The 18356-nt window shown below is 39.3% G+C and overlaps 1 protein-coding gene across 1 annotated transcript; it reads right to left on the reverse strand.

Moving 5' to 3' along the window:
* Window positions 1-3559: 3559 nt before the first annotated feature.
* Window positions 3560-10303, reverse strand: LOC129328833 (epidermal differentiation-specific protein-like). Its single transcript, XM_054978135.1, has 2 exons — window positions 10254-10303; window positions 3560-6641 (listed from the first exon to the last, which is right to left on the reverse strand). The coding sequence occupies exon 2, from the start codon at window positions 6592-6594 to the stop codon at window positions 5596-5598; it is 999 nt and encodes a 332-aa protein (XP_054834110.1). The 5' UTR covers window positions 6595-6641; window positions 10254-10303; the 3' UTR covers window positions 3560-5595.
* Between the last annotated feature and the right edge of the window lie 8053 nt (window positions 10304-18356).

Below are 18356 nucleotides of genomic sequence, written 5' to 3' on the forward strand. Positions count from 1 at the left end.
TGTCCTAAAGGCCAGTATATAAATTGAATGTTATGTTATTTAGAGGAGCTTAAAGATAAAAGCTGTCAGCCTCCATGCCTTTGTAGCAGTCCCCTTACCTTTGCTGAAGGCAGCTTGCCATCCTAGAATTCAAGATGAGATTCTTGTTTATGATGCAGACTCTGAGGGAAGCCTATAGAACTCCTGAACTCAAAGCTCTACAAATTAAAAAAGCATACTTACCTTCTTTCTCCAATACTTCAAAAACTAGCAAGTCTTGACAGGGGAGCCAGGCTGTTCAAGGTTCCAGGACCAAAGCAGTTATAGGGAGGACATTTCTGTCCAACTTTCTTCCTATCTCATTTGAAAATGACACTCTTGTGCGAGAAAAAACCTTTCTGACAAGGATTCCCAGGATAGGTTGTTTCCCGTATGAGAGGTTAGCCAGGATGAGTATTAAAGTGTAAATATTGCATATAGCCAAAGACTGTATTTGTAGCTTTTTAAAGTGATCAAAATGTTGGCGTTAGAATTGGGATATGATAAAAGTCCTCAGCCAGACACAAGCAAGAGGTAGCTCTATCCAACCTTTCTAGCATCTGGGGAGCCTTGGCACCAGATATATGGATCACTATAGAGTATATCCTCAAGTTGAAGTACAGTCCAAAGTTTATGATGTTTCCAGTTTCTAGGAATCTATCAAAACAAATACTGATGGAGTAGCAGTTTGATACTCTGTCAGATGTGAGTCATAAAGTAGATTTCCCCCGCAGTTTTCCTGCGGAGTTTTCCTGCGCAGTTTTCCTGCGGACTCTCAGGCAGAGCCTCCAGCCACCTGCCTACTTACCTGGGGTCATGGGCACCTTGGCAGAAGGTTATATAGGGTGCCCAAGGAGCTGATTTGGCATGGGGAAGGGGGCTTGGCCACCACGGGGGTGTGAGCAGATTGGTACCCACAGTAGTCAGACTCAGCATCCTATGTTCTGCTGGGCTACTTGGGGAAGTGGGGCGGGATCGACTTTTGCTGCACAATGGGCGCTTATGGACTACACTGTCATTTTTCGTGGTGCAACTTTCCCCTGCTACTGGGGGCATTCCTATGCCCGGAATGGCTTAGGGAGCTGACTAACTTGCAATGTACTGGTTGATCTGCGCCCCCCCTCCCGGTCGACCAGCACAGAAACTTGCACCTAGGTTTGCCAACCTCCAGGTGATAGCTGGAGATCTCCCAGAATTACAACCAATCTCCATGCAACAGAGATCAGTTCTCCTGGAGAAAATGGCTGCTCTGAAGGGTAAACTATGGCATTATACCCCACTGAGGCACCTCCCCTTCCCAAACCCCAGCCTTTCCAGGCTCCATCCACCAAATCTCCAGGAATTTCCCAACCTGGATCTAGCAACCCTACTTGTGCCCCAGTTACGCCCATGCCCAGCCACTGTAGGCGGATGCTGGTGGAGGACCCGGGTGGAGCAGTGCAAGGCCACTGCGCCGGAGTAGGGGGGGATGTTGCACTGGCATAAGTCCAGGATACACCAGTGTAACTCCTAATCAGCTTCCAGGGTGCTTTTGACCGCCCCCCCCCCCCAGGACTGTGCTTTCAATAGAGTGTTGCATGAGCGCAATAAGGAAGACTGTGTGAGTCATCTTACAGTACTTCTTGAACCCCTTTTTATTCTTGCTTTATTCTCCAAGAGGAAAAATAATAGTTTACTATCTGACGCACACACAGGTACTTTTTACACTGGACTATCTCTGCTGATATGATCCCATTACTCAAATAAATGAGATAAATTATGTTCATATAGGAGCATAACATGCTTTTTGCTACATAAAATTATTTTTATTTTGGATATAAATTTTGTTATCAATATCAGCAATATAGCATTACTATGGCAGAATGCATTGAGAATAACTGCAAATAAAGACATTTGTCCCCATACTTTCCTTTATAGAAGTAGCAACCTCAGGAACTATTGAAACTTTAAAGGCAATCTCCTTATTTTCCCAAAAAATACAGCATTACACATAATGGGGAAAAATTATTGATACTTCCGCAGCCAAAGAGAGGATGAAATGTGTTGATGGGAATCTGCTTTCTATTTTATTCAACTCAGTCTTAGATGTAAAATCATTATACACTAAAGTATTGTGATTTACATTCAAGGTAAACAAAATAACATTCTTGTGACTATCAGGCAGGTTATTAATAAAATAACCTCCATCAAGAACATCACTATTAAGTCTAGGTACAAAGGGGGAAACCCTATATATTTAGACAAACATTCTAGGAGCATTACTCCCTTGATTGTCTAGTGATGGAAATCCAGCCTTGTAGGCTGGATTCTCTTCTCTTGGATAGAATATAAACTAGACATCGTCCGGGATTAATAGAAAGTTTTTCTCTTTGGGTGAGATATAATACATAATAACCTTTCCCTCCCAAATGATCTGAATAAGTTGCAATGACTAGATTAACTTGGATCAGAAAAACATTGCTTGCAAAAATATTAATCATTTAATTGTCTCCAAACTCCTTGATCAAGGCTTTTTTGTTACTGTCGGATAATGCTAAAGCAGGAACCAGCACTTTTTTGCCCATTCCCTTTTTGACTAATCCTGACATTGACATAATGGCTGAAACCATGTTCACCTCTCACCTGCATTTTTCCCAGTATTTTTGCGTTTGTCTTCAATCCGCAAATTTCTCCCCTCCGTTCACATTCCATCCTCAAATGCGTTGTTCTTGCGTGCTCCTACGGTCACATAGTGACTGGAATATACGCTTTTGTGGGTGGGAACAAATGTTCCCGCCCATTTATTTTTTTTTTTGAACTGACTTTTCCGTTATTTCGATCTCGCCTTATAAGGATGTCTTGTCTTTCTGATGCATTGACGGAGACCCGACAGTGTGCCTGCACATCTTGCGCCCCATTTTCCTGGTGTGAGGTTATAGAACATCATCCATGACAGTTTTCGAGGAAATGTAAAATGTCATTGGGGACCGATTATAACTTGGGGGAAACATGGGGGCATGATGGAGGTCCTGCTCTGTGTTTTCTTAAATCTGAATGATTGATTCACCGTAATTTCGATATCACAGTAATCCAGAGAAAAATAAAAAACTGAAAAAAGATGTTTCGCGAGTCCGTTCTGAGGAGGGATTCACCCCAAAATGATTTTTCAAACTACCAGATTTGATTTAGAAACAACATGATCAATAAATCCAACGCTATGAAGTCAAAAACAGTCTTTTGCAGACTACAGAGCACTTGAAAGTTGAATCAGCCAATAGGAACTCTCGGAACGGCCGGAGAGACAGGAAGGGGGGTGGTTTTTAAAAAAACCACGTAAATTGCGCATTTGCCCGTTCACGTCCACCGTGAAACTCCCGATGAAAACCTGTTACCACATATTTGGGAGAAATGTGAATGAAATGCGTCTGTTTAATGAGGTAATGTGACCGGCACTCGGGATTGCGTGGAGAATGCGGGGAACATGCGACTTAGATTGAGTAATGTGGATTCGACCAATGTGAACTATTTCCAAATAATGTAATCACAAACACACATATTGTTCAATCACTTTATTCAAAGGAAAAAATCCAGATAGTAACTAGAACTCAATATATAATACTGAAGTAAAGACAGAAAAATCTATAGAAACAGGGAGGGCCTGTGGCTTCTTGCAGAACTTCCCATAGTCAATCCCTAGTATCTACAATTAAAAGGGCCAGGGAGTAGGAGATCTGGAAGATCTAGAGAGTTTCTGCTAGTCTTTGTAGACAATATTGACCTTGATGGATCAATGGATTGATTCAGTATAAGGCAGCCCTGTGTGTGTTCCCCCAGGTGATGGGGTAACCTCTTAAGCATGCTGCAAAAGGTAAATTAATCACATATCCAGAAAGGAGTAAACATGCCCCTGGATAAAAAGCAGTTTTACAGATAACAATGCTGTAATTTGGGGGACTACAGATTGCCAGTCACAGCTTGACTACAGTTCCCTCCTTGATGTTTGCACGTAGAGGAAAATAGAGGATGTGTGTGAGTGAGAGAGAGAGAGAGAGAGAGAGAGAGAGAGAGAGAGAGAGATCTTTCCTTTGCTCCCCTTAGCAGAAATACATGGATATATTTGCTGTGCTGATAAGACAGATAAATAAAGGGACAGAAGCATTTCAAAGAAAACCCCAGGTTGTTTTCCTTGTAGTGAAACTCCCCTTAATGGTGGCTGGGCAGTTTGTTTTACAGTAAGGGATGCATCAGAAACATAACCTATATTGGTAGACAACAATTAATCTGCTTAATTATACTTGATTATCAATAATTAGTCTGTCATTTTGTCAACATAGCAGATGTCTGAAATACAGCGGACATGTACTTCTATAACATTTAATGTTGAAATTGCCCTTTAACATGAAAATCAGCCCTTGAAAAGTTATCTGGTCATAGAACACATTAAAATTTAAAATGGGCCGAATATGGGTTGTTTCACTTGCTTAATTGTTTCTGATCTGATCTCTCCCCGCCCCCCTCCCATTTTTGCCATCTCATTTTCAAATGAGTTTCTGGAAAATGAAGATGCCAGGGAGGATTAAATATGCTGGGATTTAAGGAGCACACAAAACTGTTTTGGAGGCTTCATGCATTCTACCAGTCATGTTGAGTTGCTCACCAATGTTCTCGACAACTACTTTCTTTGGCATTCTCCCCATATGGTGGGTGTCTTTGCATTAGCTGTTTCTGTTTCACTATACTGTAGATGAGGATGTCTTTGAATAAATTCAGCCTAATATATTCTAACGATATATACGTCATATATTCTAGTGATTTGCGCAATCCTATTACTGATTTGTATATAAATTCAACCCCCCTTATTCCTTCCTAAATAACATCAAAGACTATCAAAAGTCTGATCAAATGCATTGTTCATTATAGCTTTAAGGTCTGTAGTCCTTGCTGATAAAAAAACATAACAATTCTATTATTTAAGGACTGTGAACTTTCCAACTGTGAGTGCTGCTCTTTTCACAGTTGGAAGAAAGGGGATGTTTTTAATCTTCAATTTTTTCTTGACCATAGAAATACTCTCAATTGACCATGATGAACAAATACAGAATTTTCTGTTTGCTTCATCCACATATAAATGCAAACAAAGATAGAAAAATGGATTTGGGATTAAAACTACCATGAAAGTAGAGAAAAAAGCATGCTACATTCCAGAAAATATTAATTGTTCCTCTTACATACAACTGATTATGGTAGGGAAAGGAAAACAGACAAAAAAATTAAAAGCTCTGGAGCTAGTAAGAATAACTTTCATAGATACATAGGAGCCTGGTAGCACCTTAAAGACTAACAAAATTTATTTCAGCATGAGTTTCATTAGTCAGAGCTCACTTCCTCAGATGCATAGAAGTGTACATCCATGATACTTGATTAAATACTCAGAAGAAGACAAGGAGAAGATGTGTATTTAATTCCCTGTCTTCATATTCCATTCTGAAAAATGGTCTGCACCACAGAAACAGTAATCCCTTTCTTGATTATATGGATGTTCTAAATAGGAGTGGGGGCTTATGGCATTGTCATTCTTTATTTTGGTGATAAATGAGTCTATGTTTTCTTCTCAATTGGCTTCATAATATATCTGGTGCTGATGTTGCTTCCTGACATACTGCGATATTCTCCACATTCTGTCTTCATTTTCCCATTCTTTGTAATGGTCAGTTCCACAGGAACAGAAGCATTGACTACTTGCCTTATCACACGGATATTCAGCTCAGAATGTGGTGGAATCTTGGCTGGCATGCTCACCTCAATTTTGTCTATAGTAACAGTAGATTCTATGCTTCCTTTTTCCACCAAGAGATTAGTACTTGGATCAATGCTTAAGTAGAAGCTCCCATTTATTTTAAGAGAAGATGGTTTTAACTTAAAGCTGTGACTAGTGGCTGATTCATAGATTTTGCTGGTAGTGGTGGTAAATGCCTGCTCAAAATTTGTATCATTGACACCATTTATCTCATCAATCACTATATCTCTCTCACTCTCCACTTTCTTGTGATCCCATAAGATGTTGGAAGTGACTATGGCCTGACCACCTTTAAGGGGATATACATAGGAACATTTCTTATTAAAATGAAACATAGGATCATAATTAGAAAGTTTGTTTCCTTCCCGAGCAATATATTGCGACCCCCTTCTATTTCCATGTTCATACAAGATCCAGACGCCTTTCTGGACAATGTGGGAAGCTGCCTTATCATTGAAATACCCATAAATCAGGTTGGTTTCCTCTGTTATTATTTTGCTTGTTCCTTCAAAGTTTGGTTTTTCAAAAAGTGTAATCTGAGGGTGATCCAGATCTTCACTTACTAGCTGGAGAGATGAAATACTGTCATTTAAGCTGATGCTCTTATATTCCCCTTCTTCATAGGCGTGGACCAGGCCTTTGTATTCTGCATCACTGAAGACTAGCCATGGTTGTCCAATCACCTTAAGGGAGGAAATGCAATCCCCAAAGTCCACACTGTGTAGATCAGGAACATCTGAAGTAAATTCTCTGTGGAGTCCTGTAAAGTTTTCATGTTCATAAACAATAATTTTATTCATGTTAGGGGAGGAGCCAGAAAGCAGCTTTTCCTTTGCAGAAATCCAGTCTGCCATGAAAAATGTCAGAAGAACATAGAATGAAACAAAAGCACATCTGGCAGTATTAATAAATTTTACAGATCAAAGGGGATAGGAAGGGTTGCTTTGCATCAGTGATGAAAATATTTCTCAGTTTCCAATCTTCTTAGTGCTAAAACACTAGCTGCCCAATCCTCAGAAGCAGGAAGAGATGTCAACTGCCCAGCCAGAACCAAAATACCCACATTCCATTCTGGCCAGTCTTCCTGCTTTTGAGCAAAGTGCTACAAGCAAGAGGTAAGGCTGTTTTTCTGACCTGTTCCTCGTCAGCATTTTTTAAAAGTTGTAAATAGGCAGTTTTTGTACTGAGCGATAACTACAAACCCACCAAAACCTGCTAGATATTTTGGGCTGTCCCCCTACACCCTGCCCTGAAACTAAATGCCAACTTTGGGAATAATCGCACAGAGTTTTGTAATACAAATTACTTCCTAGTAGATAGGCTTATAATCTTAGCCAATGGGGTGGGGGCGGTAATTAAGGTCTTCTAAATGTTTAAGGAAGATATATAAGGGAGATATATTGGTCACCCTATAAGGAACGTGATTAATACTTTATATCATGGAAAAACTGAGGGAAGGTTTGCCCTTTTGAAATTGGATGTTTATAAGACATTTGATACGTTAAATCATGGGTATTTATTTCAAGTACTAAATAAATATGGTTTTGAAGGCCCCTTTTTGAATGCATTAAAGGAAATTTATAGGGAAGGGAAAGCTATGATTAAAGTTAATGATGATCATACTAAGGAAGTACTGATACAGAGAGGAGTGAAACAGGGATGTCCTCTATCCCCAGTGTTGTTTGTTTTAACTATGGGGCCCTTAGCTGATAGAATTAGGAACAGTATTAGAATTAAAGGGTACAGGGTAGGGAAGGAGGAAATTAAACTAAATTTATATGCACACGACATATTATTAGTGTTAGGGAACCCTCTGGAAGCTTTGAGAGAATTAATGATAATTTTAGAGGATTTTAAAGCATATTCAGGTTTAGGGATAAACATTAAGAAATCAGAAATAATGTTTAGAAAGATTCGAAGGAACAAAAAGAAATAGCAAAATTAACAAGTATGAAATTAGGAATTAAGAGATTAAAATATTTGGGAATAATAATAATAAAGAATATTAAAAATTTGGTGGGGACAAATTATAAAATAATATGGAGAAAGATACAAAGAAATTTAAACCACTGGAGTAAAAGATATTTAAATATTTTAGGAAAGATAAGGGCAATTAAAATGTTTATAATTCCTAAGATGTTATACCTATTTCAGGTACTACCAGAGTGGATCCCCAAAAAGCAATTAGTTACATGGGATCAAGAAATAAAAAATTGGGTGTTTGGGAAGAAAAAAGCTAGAATTTTGAGAAAGGTGATATACTCACCACAAGAAGATTTAGGATGGGGTATGCCACAATTAGAAAGCTATTATGAAGCGTTCCAAATAAGGATGTTGATGGAAATTGATGGAAAAGGCTTGGAAAAATGGGTGAGATGGGAGGACACTATGAATAGAGGAGCAGGCAAATTTGGAATATTTACACAGAAGGTGAAGAATGAAATTAAAAATACAATAGGCCCAAGACAAACAGCATTAAAAGTCTGGGGGAAACTGCAAACTAATTGGATGCCAAGACTTTCCAAATGGACCCCACTAGAATCCTTAAGTGAGGAATTTAAAAATGTTGAGAAAACATTCTAGAAGAAGTTAAAGGAAAAGGGTTTTTTCAGAGTGAAGGATTTATACAATACTCAGGGGATATTGATACCAGTACAAGAAGTATTAGGGAAAGTGGGAGAACAATATTGGCTAAGGATCATAGCTTTATATAATATTTTGAAACAGAGAAGGCATTGTAGAATACTAAATAAGGAGGATACTCTGCTCAAAAAAATATATTGTATTAAAGAGGGTAGTAAGAAGAGTATTGCAAGGAAGATATACAACTTAATGAATAAAGACAAAGATTATATGACTGGGATAATACAAACTAAGTGGGAAAGAGAGGTGAATTTGACAGTACAGGAGATAGATAGACTAATGAAAGGAATATTGGAAATAAAAATAGAAAAAATTAGAGAACTGGAGATGAAATTAATATTGAAATGGTATAGGACACCTTCCCAATTGTCCTATATGATTAAGGGAATGAATTCAAATTGTTGGCATTGCAAGAAGATAAAGGGATATTATGTTCATCTTTGGTGGGAATGTCCTAAAGTAACTGAATTTTGGCAAATGGTTCTGGAAAAGATGGAGGATTTATGTAAAGTTAAATTAGAATTGACAGGGAAGGTATTGTTTATGGGAGTTCTGGGGAATAATAAAGTAGATAATTCTAAACAGGAGTTGTTTAAAATAATGATCATTGCTGCACATGCAGTCATAGCTTATGGCTGGAAGGATGCGGCAAAGTGGACTATGGGTAGACGGAATCTGTATCTATATCAAATGATCCAATCAGACATTCTGGCCATATTAAAACAAGAAAAGACATGGGAGGATAATATATTAGAGATAAGGAAGAAATGGCTTGGGTATATAAATTGGGTAAGGGAAGGCGGGGCCAGCAAAGATACATTTGACAAAATCCAAAGGGTGTGCTTATGGTTGCAAGTATAAAGTATTATTTGCCAATTGGTCACTTACGGGAGGGGGGGGTAACAAAAAGGGGAAAAGGTTGTATTGATGTAGGATTATGTTAATGTAATGGAAGTGACTGTGTATGACTATGTAAACAAAGACATCAATACAATAAAATTAAATTAAAAAATCTAAATGTTTAAGGAATTCTAAATGGCAGTTTCTTCTTCACTGTATGTGGGGTTCTTTTTGGTAGATCTAGAACTGCGGCTACTACAACCCAAAAAAGATTCACCAAATTTCTTGAAGCTACATGAGAAAATTCACCACCACAATAGTTTCACCCAAGATTTTAAAACAGCAATGCTTCTGAGCCCAATACGCTCCTCCAAGGCTCCTTTAAGGAGGACTGCTGCTTCAGAGATGGGAGGAGAGGAGTTTTGACCTCTTGAATCCTATGCAGAGTTACTCCAGACTAAGCCCATTGATTTCAAAGGGCTTAGACTAGAATAACTTTGCATAGGATTGCACTGTAAAAGCATTACAAAGATGCTGAGACAGACTCAGAGCTTATGAAAACTATTTCTCTAAGATGTGGTAAATAGCATATTATACAACAGCTCTATCTGTCTCCACTGAGCCCTACATATGTATGTATGTACCATCAAGTCACAGCCGAGTTAGGGCAACCCAGCATGAGGCTTTCAACACAAGTGAGAAGCAGAGGTTGTTTGCCATTGCCTTCCTCTGCAGAGTCTTCCTTGGTGGTCACCCATCCAAGGACTAACACTGCTTAGCTTCCAAAATCTGATGCGATCGGGCTATATGCTTCTCTCCCTCCACCAAGTACTACTGTGCCCTATATTCACCATATGCTATTCCTGTTATGAGTAATAGGCAAGTGAACCTTCTAGAACTTTTGCAAACATCATATTTTTATCTGAAAAATACTAAGTTTTTTTCCTGCAAGAACATAAAGGCAACTTGTACTGACCTTGATAATGCAAACTGTGCAAGTGTCCGATTCAGCACTCTAGAATTCCGAAGACTTCTACTTGCTTTATATAACGAGATAATTCAATCAATATGAAACCAATTAAAATGTTTGTGAGGCTTGAGAGCCTCTCTGTAGACATTATTGCCAGGCAAAAGATTGCAGATGAATGGATGAATGTCAGCCAGTCCAACCCACAAACCACCAGAGAGTGTCTTTTAGCCAAAATTGTATGTTGATTTATAGATTCACATTCTTCTCCAATTTGTATGAGATTTTGCAATCCACCATATTTTCAACTTCTGCTCTCAGGCAGAGATTAGTTAAAGATTTGTTCAGCTGCAAAACCTGACCTCTCCTTTGCCATCTTCCCCATCTCCTTTCTCTTGAAAGGGGAAAAAAACCCTCCATCACTCTGTCATTTACAATTGGAAGACAGGAAAAGTTAGAATAGGTGCAGGAGGAAGTGGGATGCTCTTGGGATTGCTGTTGGCAGCCATGATGGAGAGTGTTCAGATGAGCATTTTATTCTCACTCTGCTCCTGGGATGCGTCCATATGAAAATAATTGCCACATAGCAATTTGGACACTCCTGCTATTCTGCTGCTGACAATAGTAATAATTGTCACCAAGTTAAATGAGTTAGTGAAAAGCACATGTTAAAATAAAATGGGACTTGAAAGTGCTTAACACAACTGGATTGCTGGATCCATAATGTCTGGCAATAGGGTACAAAATTATGTAAAATTAAAATCTAATCAAGAAAAATACAGTGACCACGCCCCAGTTATATCAAGCTATTTAACACCTATGAAGCATGAAGAAAAAAATAGTTGATAACTAGAGAAAAGTGTCCCTGGCATAAGGGGAAAGCATTGCAGAAGAAAGAGCAATGGCAGTATTAGGGCCAAAGCAGACCTGATGCTGGGGTTCCATGAATAGAACTCTCAGCATTTCTTCTCTTTAAACCGCAGGTACATGGGGGCTTGGTTTGGATTGGGACCATGGCATGAGGCACCATTTCCCCAATCTGAAACTGTTCCATGGGGCTACAATTTACCCTATTGGGGAAACATACAGATACTGCAATGACAATCACACGTGACTGGATCCACCAAAATTGTACTTTAAAAGCAGTGCAGCAAGATTAAGCCCCAGAAATACACTCCCATGTTGCTGCTCTTATAAATGGTGCCTGAGTGATCTAAATCTGTGAGGTGTTGTGAAAACAAAATGCTAAAGACTGGAATAGCAGGCAATGTTGTTTAGTGCACTTAGACTTGGAAAGTTTAAATTCTATTTCCACCTCTGCTTGGATTTATTGTGTTGCTTTGGACTAGATACTTTCTCTGAGCCTCAGTCCCCCTCAATAAAGTAAATACAACTTAGCATTTGCATCTGAACTAAGTGAACATGACAATCATACTTCAAATAGCTGTTACACATATGGATAAGATGATGGAAGCACATAGAGCAATTTGTCTGTAACTTCTATATAAATTTTTGTCCAATATAATCTTTAAGCGTGCCTCTATTCAGCTTGCAAAAGCTGGCAAATGGCATTTAAGGCATGATAAACTGACTCTTGACCATTTTATCTGGCTGGGCAGGAGAGGAATCAAAGCAAAGCTGAAGAGGGTTGCCAACAACCTGGAGGTAAAATGGCTTGCCCCTTTCATATGTGGTAATGGGCAGATGAAGCTTTTCATAGCGCAGAGATAAATAACATCACTTGGTAAACAATATCCCATTAAGCATCTTTTAAAGAGTCAGGACATTTTTTTCTTTGCCTTATTTGCAGTCCTAGTCGAGAGTTTCATTGATCTACATTCTAGGCAGAGTAACTAGGGATGTTGGTCCCAAGCCATACAGGGCTTTAAAGGTTAATATCAGCATTTCCTCCCCCCTATTGGATACTTAAATCTGGTGAGTAGATTTGAGTGTGTCAGTAAAGCTGAGAGCAATACCTTCAGGAGCACAGACTCAGACAAGAGTTTAAACTCCTAACAGAGTCATTCAATGTAAGATGGCCAAATCTGAGACACCAGACTAAGATGCTTCCACCCCCTCCAGGAATCAATGGTCACATCAGCAGAAGAGAACTGACAGTTCCAGTGGTGATGGGATGGAGGAATCCCTGAAGGCTAGCTACTGGGCAGCAGCACTAGCGGAAAGTGGCACTGGTGGAGGATCTTTCACAAACAATGACAGTGTCACTTCAGCTAACCCTGGTTAGTACTGCGTTGAAGAAGGTGATGGTAAACCACTTCTGCTAATCTCTTTCTTTGAAAACTCTATGATGAGACAATCCAAAATGAAAGAAGATATAGTGCTGGAAGACAGGACCAGAAATAGTGCTGGAAGACAGTTGGATGGCACTCAATTTGGTGCTGGGGAAGAGCAGAGGACAAGTATAAACAGCACTGTGCTTAATGATGGGACTGAATTAAAGTTGAAAGGATGTCCAGTTGCTGATGTGAATAGATGCAAAAGGGATGTCCAAAGCCGTTCAACACACGTAATAGGAACATGGAACAGGAAAAGTATGAATCACCATAAGCTTAAAATTGTAAAACGAGAAATGGAACTTTAAACATTGTAATCCTGGGTGGACTCGAAATGACAAACTCAGAAGAAATGGTGTTGCTCTAATAGTGAGGTGAGATGTAGCAAAAGCAATCAAGAGTTATAATGCAAAGTCTGACTGATACTATCAATCAGACTTCATGGAAGACCTATCAACATAACTATCATTAAAGTTTATGCCTCAGTTACAGATGCTGAAGAGGAAGAAATTGAATGTTTTTATGCAAGTGTCCAAGATGAAATTGATTGTACACCTAAACAAAATATGCTGATAATCATAGGTGACTGGAATGTAAAAGTAGGAGACGGAATCAAACACTGTCGGAAAATGTGGACTAGGTCTACGAAATGAAGCAGGAGAGCAACTCATAGAATTTTATGAAGCCAACAACTTGTTCATTGCAAACGCATGCTTCAAGCAACCTAATGGATAATTTTATATGTGGAAATCTCTGGATGGCCAATACAGGAACCAAATAGATTACATAATCGGAAGTAGAAGATAGAGAAGCTGTATTCTGGAAAAAAAGACATAGGGTAAAAGGGTTAAACCTCCCTCTTCCACTGCAATGACACAGGTTCAAACTGGAGCAGGCATGGTTGAAGAAGAAAGGGAGCAGAGTGTCTAAGCAGGGACCTGAGTAAAATGGCCCTGTGTGTTAAGAGACTCTGAAAAGGGAACCAAGGAACTGAGACTTGGAAGATAGGAGAACTGGAGAAAGCAGATGCAGAAAATTCAGCTGGGAACAGGGAAGTGAAAGCTGGAACTGGCACTTGCTCACATCCTCAGCAATAGCCTGTGTTTCCACATACATACCTACTTGCGGGGAAGATGGGCTATAAATCGAACAAAATAAATAAATAAATAAATAAATACTGTTTAGTGAGCATCTGACTAGAAAAGATATGAAGGCTGAATCGCTAAAATACCCTTTTGAATAACAGCATCCATCCATTTGATTTTTTTTTAGAAGTGCTGAGAACTGGCTAGAGCCATGAGCTATTTTGGCCACTTAGATACTGTGGCAAAAATGGCCCCAAAGGCATTTCTGCCTGGCTAGCTGATAAAAGGGAATTGTTGAGCTTATGAAACATTGGGTCCCAGCATTCTATTTAAACTAAACATGTTTTTCTTTTTGGTATTTAAGACCCATTAGTCCCTGTAATTTTAACTTTTCCACCCAATATTTGAGATACACCATGGGCACCACTTTGTGCAGCAGTGTTTCAAACTTGGGCCCATTTCAGGATTTCCATGTGGTTCTGACTGAACTAACAAAAGAAAGTACAAAAGTATTAGAGGTAATAGACAGATAAAATACACCTTGGATCATATAAAAGAGACCATAGAATGAATTACGCATGTGATAATACAATTGAAAAACAATGCACAATGTGAATACTCTGTTCTATTACCACCCTCAAAACTCAGAGTATGGCCTAGGAGCAAAGATGAAATTGCTATATAGTCAATTGTACCAGCTCCCCAGATAGAAAGGAATGTAAATGTACCACCAGAGCTGTCAAACATGGTACTGTGAAGGATATATAGCTGATGAAAAGACAGCAGTTCTAACAATCTTAAGCTTGATTTACTCAAGATCAGATCCTGTGATGATCAATCCAAAAAAACATGATTGCTCAGCAACCTGATTATTTACAACTAGGCAAGGATTCAGAAGCACCAGGGCCTATTCTGGTATTAAAATTGCCACACAGAACAAGGTGGGAATTAGGAAAATGGAGTGCCAGAGTAGATAAGAAATCCCAGATGTTCCCCTCAATCTGATTTTTGAACAACTAAACCCAGTGCTCTCTAAGCTTGACCATCTAACCCTGCTGGTGACTAAACTTAACAACATGGGCTCCACAATGATAAGTGGCACTAGGCAGGTTACAACTGGGCAGCCTTCCCAGTTACTCCAGGGAGAAGCACAAAGGAGTAATGTTGGTCTTGAGTCATCTCAGTTTAGGACCACAGCGGACTCATATCAGTTAGTTCTACAGCCTCACAAGATCTATTTAAACAGTTGTTATAACAATGTGAATACAGGATCATATACTCTTTATACTTTTTATAACACTGGCAACAATCAAACATATATTGAATAATATACTGTCTTGGATGGGCAAAGTTGCTGCCCCTTTCTGTCAATCACAATCACAAGTCTCCTGTATGTCTGCTTGGTGTGTGTGTGTGTACACAGTACATCTAAAAGCTAAGGACACCTGGAATGCTGCAGGAGTCAGATATAAGGGGAGGAGCCAGAGAAAAAAAATCCATAAAGCTTTACCATTGGGGCAAGTGCTCAGGGAGTGGGCGCGTGTGGTTCCAGCTGGGCTGTGGCCTGCCGCCTTGCTGCCTTGGCACCCAGCCAGAAAGCCAGGGAGTGGGCATGCGGTCCAGCACAGGCAGTGGTCCCATCTCCTGGCTGGCCTTCCAGCCCACACTACCCCAGCTCGCCCTGGCCACCACCTGCATGCTGCAGTCCGGCTCTGGAGATTTAAACGTCCGCTCCTTCTCACACAGTTCTGAGAGCTTGTCAGTCAAACAGATGCCTACACTTCCCATGAAAACTTTCAGGAAACTGACACGTGTTCTTGTGTCAGGCATCACTTGTAGCTTGAATCCAAGAGGAGCTCACACTTATACTGTGCGATTGCTAAAGATGTGGAAAAGCCAAACATTCATCTCAAGAGTTTTAAAAGCTTGGCTGATAACTGCATTTTGCACTAAGTAACTATCAATTGAAATGTTATAACTGAATGAACCCAGCAAGTGCTGTAAGTTACACTTGTAAACAGTTTCTTTTCTGAACATCCTTATTCCCCATCCTAGGCCATGAATAAAAGTTACTTTATGTTTTGTTTTGTTTATTCTGTTTCCCATGTCACATGTGAAATCCTAGAGAGGGAAAGGCATTTCTAAAACATAACCTAAGTAGTACCAGGAGGAAGAACATCAATGCCATCATAACTGTAGCAGGCAGCAACATTAATTAGGCTGTGGTAACTTTCCTCACACATAGTTAAATAGCTGCATTTAGATACCACATGGGTTCAGACTGTCAGGTGGTAGCTAGGATAGTGACCACACCAGTCAAGCTTCATATCATGCTATCTCTACTCTAACATAATTTAAAACACCAACGATCACATATACCTGGTGCAAGCAATACTTGTAAACCTTTAATTACGAAGTGCTAGCAGTACTCTATTTTTAAAAAAATCATAATTGAAAAGATTGTTATGGAACTCTGTCTTCAAGGTTCAAGTCATGCTGGATTCAAGTAACTTGCAGGTTTGAATGAAGACTAGATCACTTCATGAAATGAAAGGGGTGTGAAAATCCACCTTTGCAATCTTTAAAAATGGAGAAGCCACACTGACTCCCTTACCTTAGCTGAGTCAAAAACCATAATGAAAACCAGCCTGTGTATTTCACAATATACCTATTTTTATTATTATAGACTTTAGAATTTATGTACTTTGTTTCATTTGTTTTTCAAGAAGTTTCTTTTTTCCCTTTGACTGCCCCTTGCACCTCAACTCGGAGGCCATGAAAATATCCTGCTCCTAAAGCAACCAAAAACTTCTAAGGCTGAACAGTTTTAGGTGGGCAGCCATATTGGTCTGCAGTAGACGAGTAACACTGGGTCCAATTAGATTTCCAAGGTATGAGCTTCTGAGAGTCACAGCTCCCTTCATCAGATAGAAGGAGCGGAAAAAGGTATGAGTATTTATAATCCACGCAGAGGGTGAGAGGAGTATTGTATTGTCAAGAAGTTAGCTCTAGTACATTCTGTAATTAGCCTGATAGAGCATGGATGCGAAGTGCAGAAAATTAGCATCTGTGGTGTGAGAAAAATCCTATGTCCCAATTCATCCCTATAGGGTTCATTGTTCCAAATTGTAATTTTGCTTTGAATTTCTCTGTTTGAGAACTGCTACTCTTCGATCAGCAATGGAATGTCCTGGCAAATTAAAATGTTCTCCCGCTGTTTTTTGAAAGTTGTGATTTTTCATATTCTTTTGCAAAAGGACTAATCTGTCCAATATAAAGAGTTGAAGGGCATTGCTGACACTTAATGGCATACACAAGGTTGTAAGATGAACAAGGAATGAACTTGAGATGGTAAAGCTGGTAATGTTAGGTCCAGTGATGGTGTTGTTGGGGTGAATATGGGGACAGAGTTGGTTTATTGCAGGCCCTGGTCCCAGAGTTTGTGTCCATGTTGGGAAGCGCATTGTTGTGAGTGAGATGTTTAAGGTTGGGGCCTGTCTGTGGGTAAGAAAAGGTTTGCCTCCCAGTGCATATGAGAGAATATAGATCCAACAACAATAATACTCCTTTAGAAGTGCCAGGATTTTAACATGAAACCTTAAATATGCACAGAACATGCTCTACTATTGAACAAACAAATCTTCTTGTATTAGGTGGCCCACAGAAACCCAATAATTTGTTTCATAACTCACAAGCATGAAAGAATGATTGATCCATCTATGGAATACTGTTGGATACCAGAAATTAATTTCTTAAAGCTATAACTTCAATCCAAATGAGGATTCACATTTTTATTGTCTAGTCCTGTAATAAAACCATCTTCTCAAGCTGTTTCTGTGTTTTACCAGTCCCCTGAGCATATTCATTACATTCCAGAAGCCCATCTGGTCCCTTTCTTATGTAACAGATATTTGTTTTTAATTTCTATCATCACTTAACAGTTTCTGAGAACCAGAGTTTCTGGGTAAACATACATCTGCTTCGCAGTCATTTTCTATTTAATGTTTTCGGAAGAATTACAAAGACTTGCTAGTGAAGTATCATCTATGTGCCAGGACAGAACATCAAGGTCACACGAAGAGGCATGCTCAGCAATAGTTCTAATACTATGGATCTCCTTCCTCTTGATGCCCATCTGGGTTCAGGCCTTGCAGTGTTCAGGAGGCAATGCAAACCTTTTTGTTGGTGGTGGGAGTTTCCTTTTATTTATTTATTTACTTCATTTATACCTCCAAATTTCTCCACCATTCTCCATTCTATTCTCACAACAACCCTGTGGGGTAAGTTAGGCTGAGAGTGTGGGACTGACCCAAGACCATCTAGCAAGCTTCCATGACTGGGTGGGACTTGAACCTGGGTCTCCTAGATCCTAGTCTGACATTGTAACCACTATGCACAGATATAAAAAGACCCCAGTTAAAGTTAAGCACTTGAAATACGTGCTTAATTCTTCTGCTGAATCAATGTGATAAGGGCTGCAATCCTAAGGACATTTTCCTGGGAGTAGGTCCAATTGAACAACATGGAATTTACTTCTGAGCAGATCTGCTTAGAATTGCTCCCTTTAAATTTGGCAGGAGCACATTAGTGATTTTAATTCTTTTAGTCAAGTGCATGCTTTTTTGTTGTTACTGTGGTATTTTACAATTTTATTTCCTGTACAGATGCATTATGTGTTCATTGATTGACAAACAACTGTACTGGTAGTATAAAAGTGAGCATGTTATTTTTAT

The sequence above is a fragment of the Eublepharis macularius genome, chromosome 4, assembly GCF_028583425.1.
Source record: "Eublepharis macularius isolate TG4126 chromosome 4, MPM_Emac_v1.0, whole genome shotgun sequence".
Taxonomy (NCBI): domain Eukaryota; kingdom Metazoa; phylum Chordata; class Lepidosauria; order Squamata; family Eublepharidae; genus Eublepharis; species Eublepharis macularius.

Excerpts from the sequence above, each read along its gene's own strand:
- LOC129328833 (XM_054978135.1), bottom strand. The coding sequence starts at position 6,594 with ATGAATAAAATTATTGTTTATGAACATGAAAACTTTACAGGACTCCAC.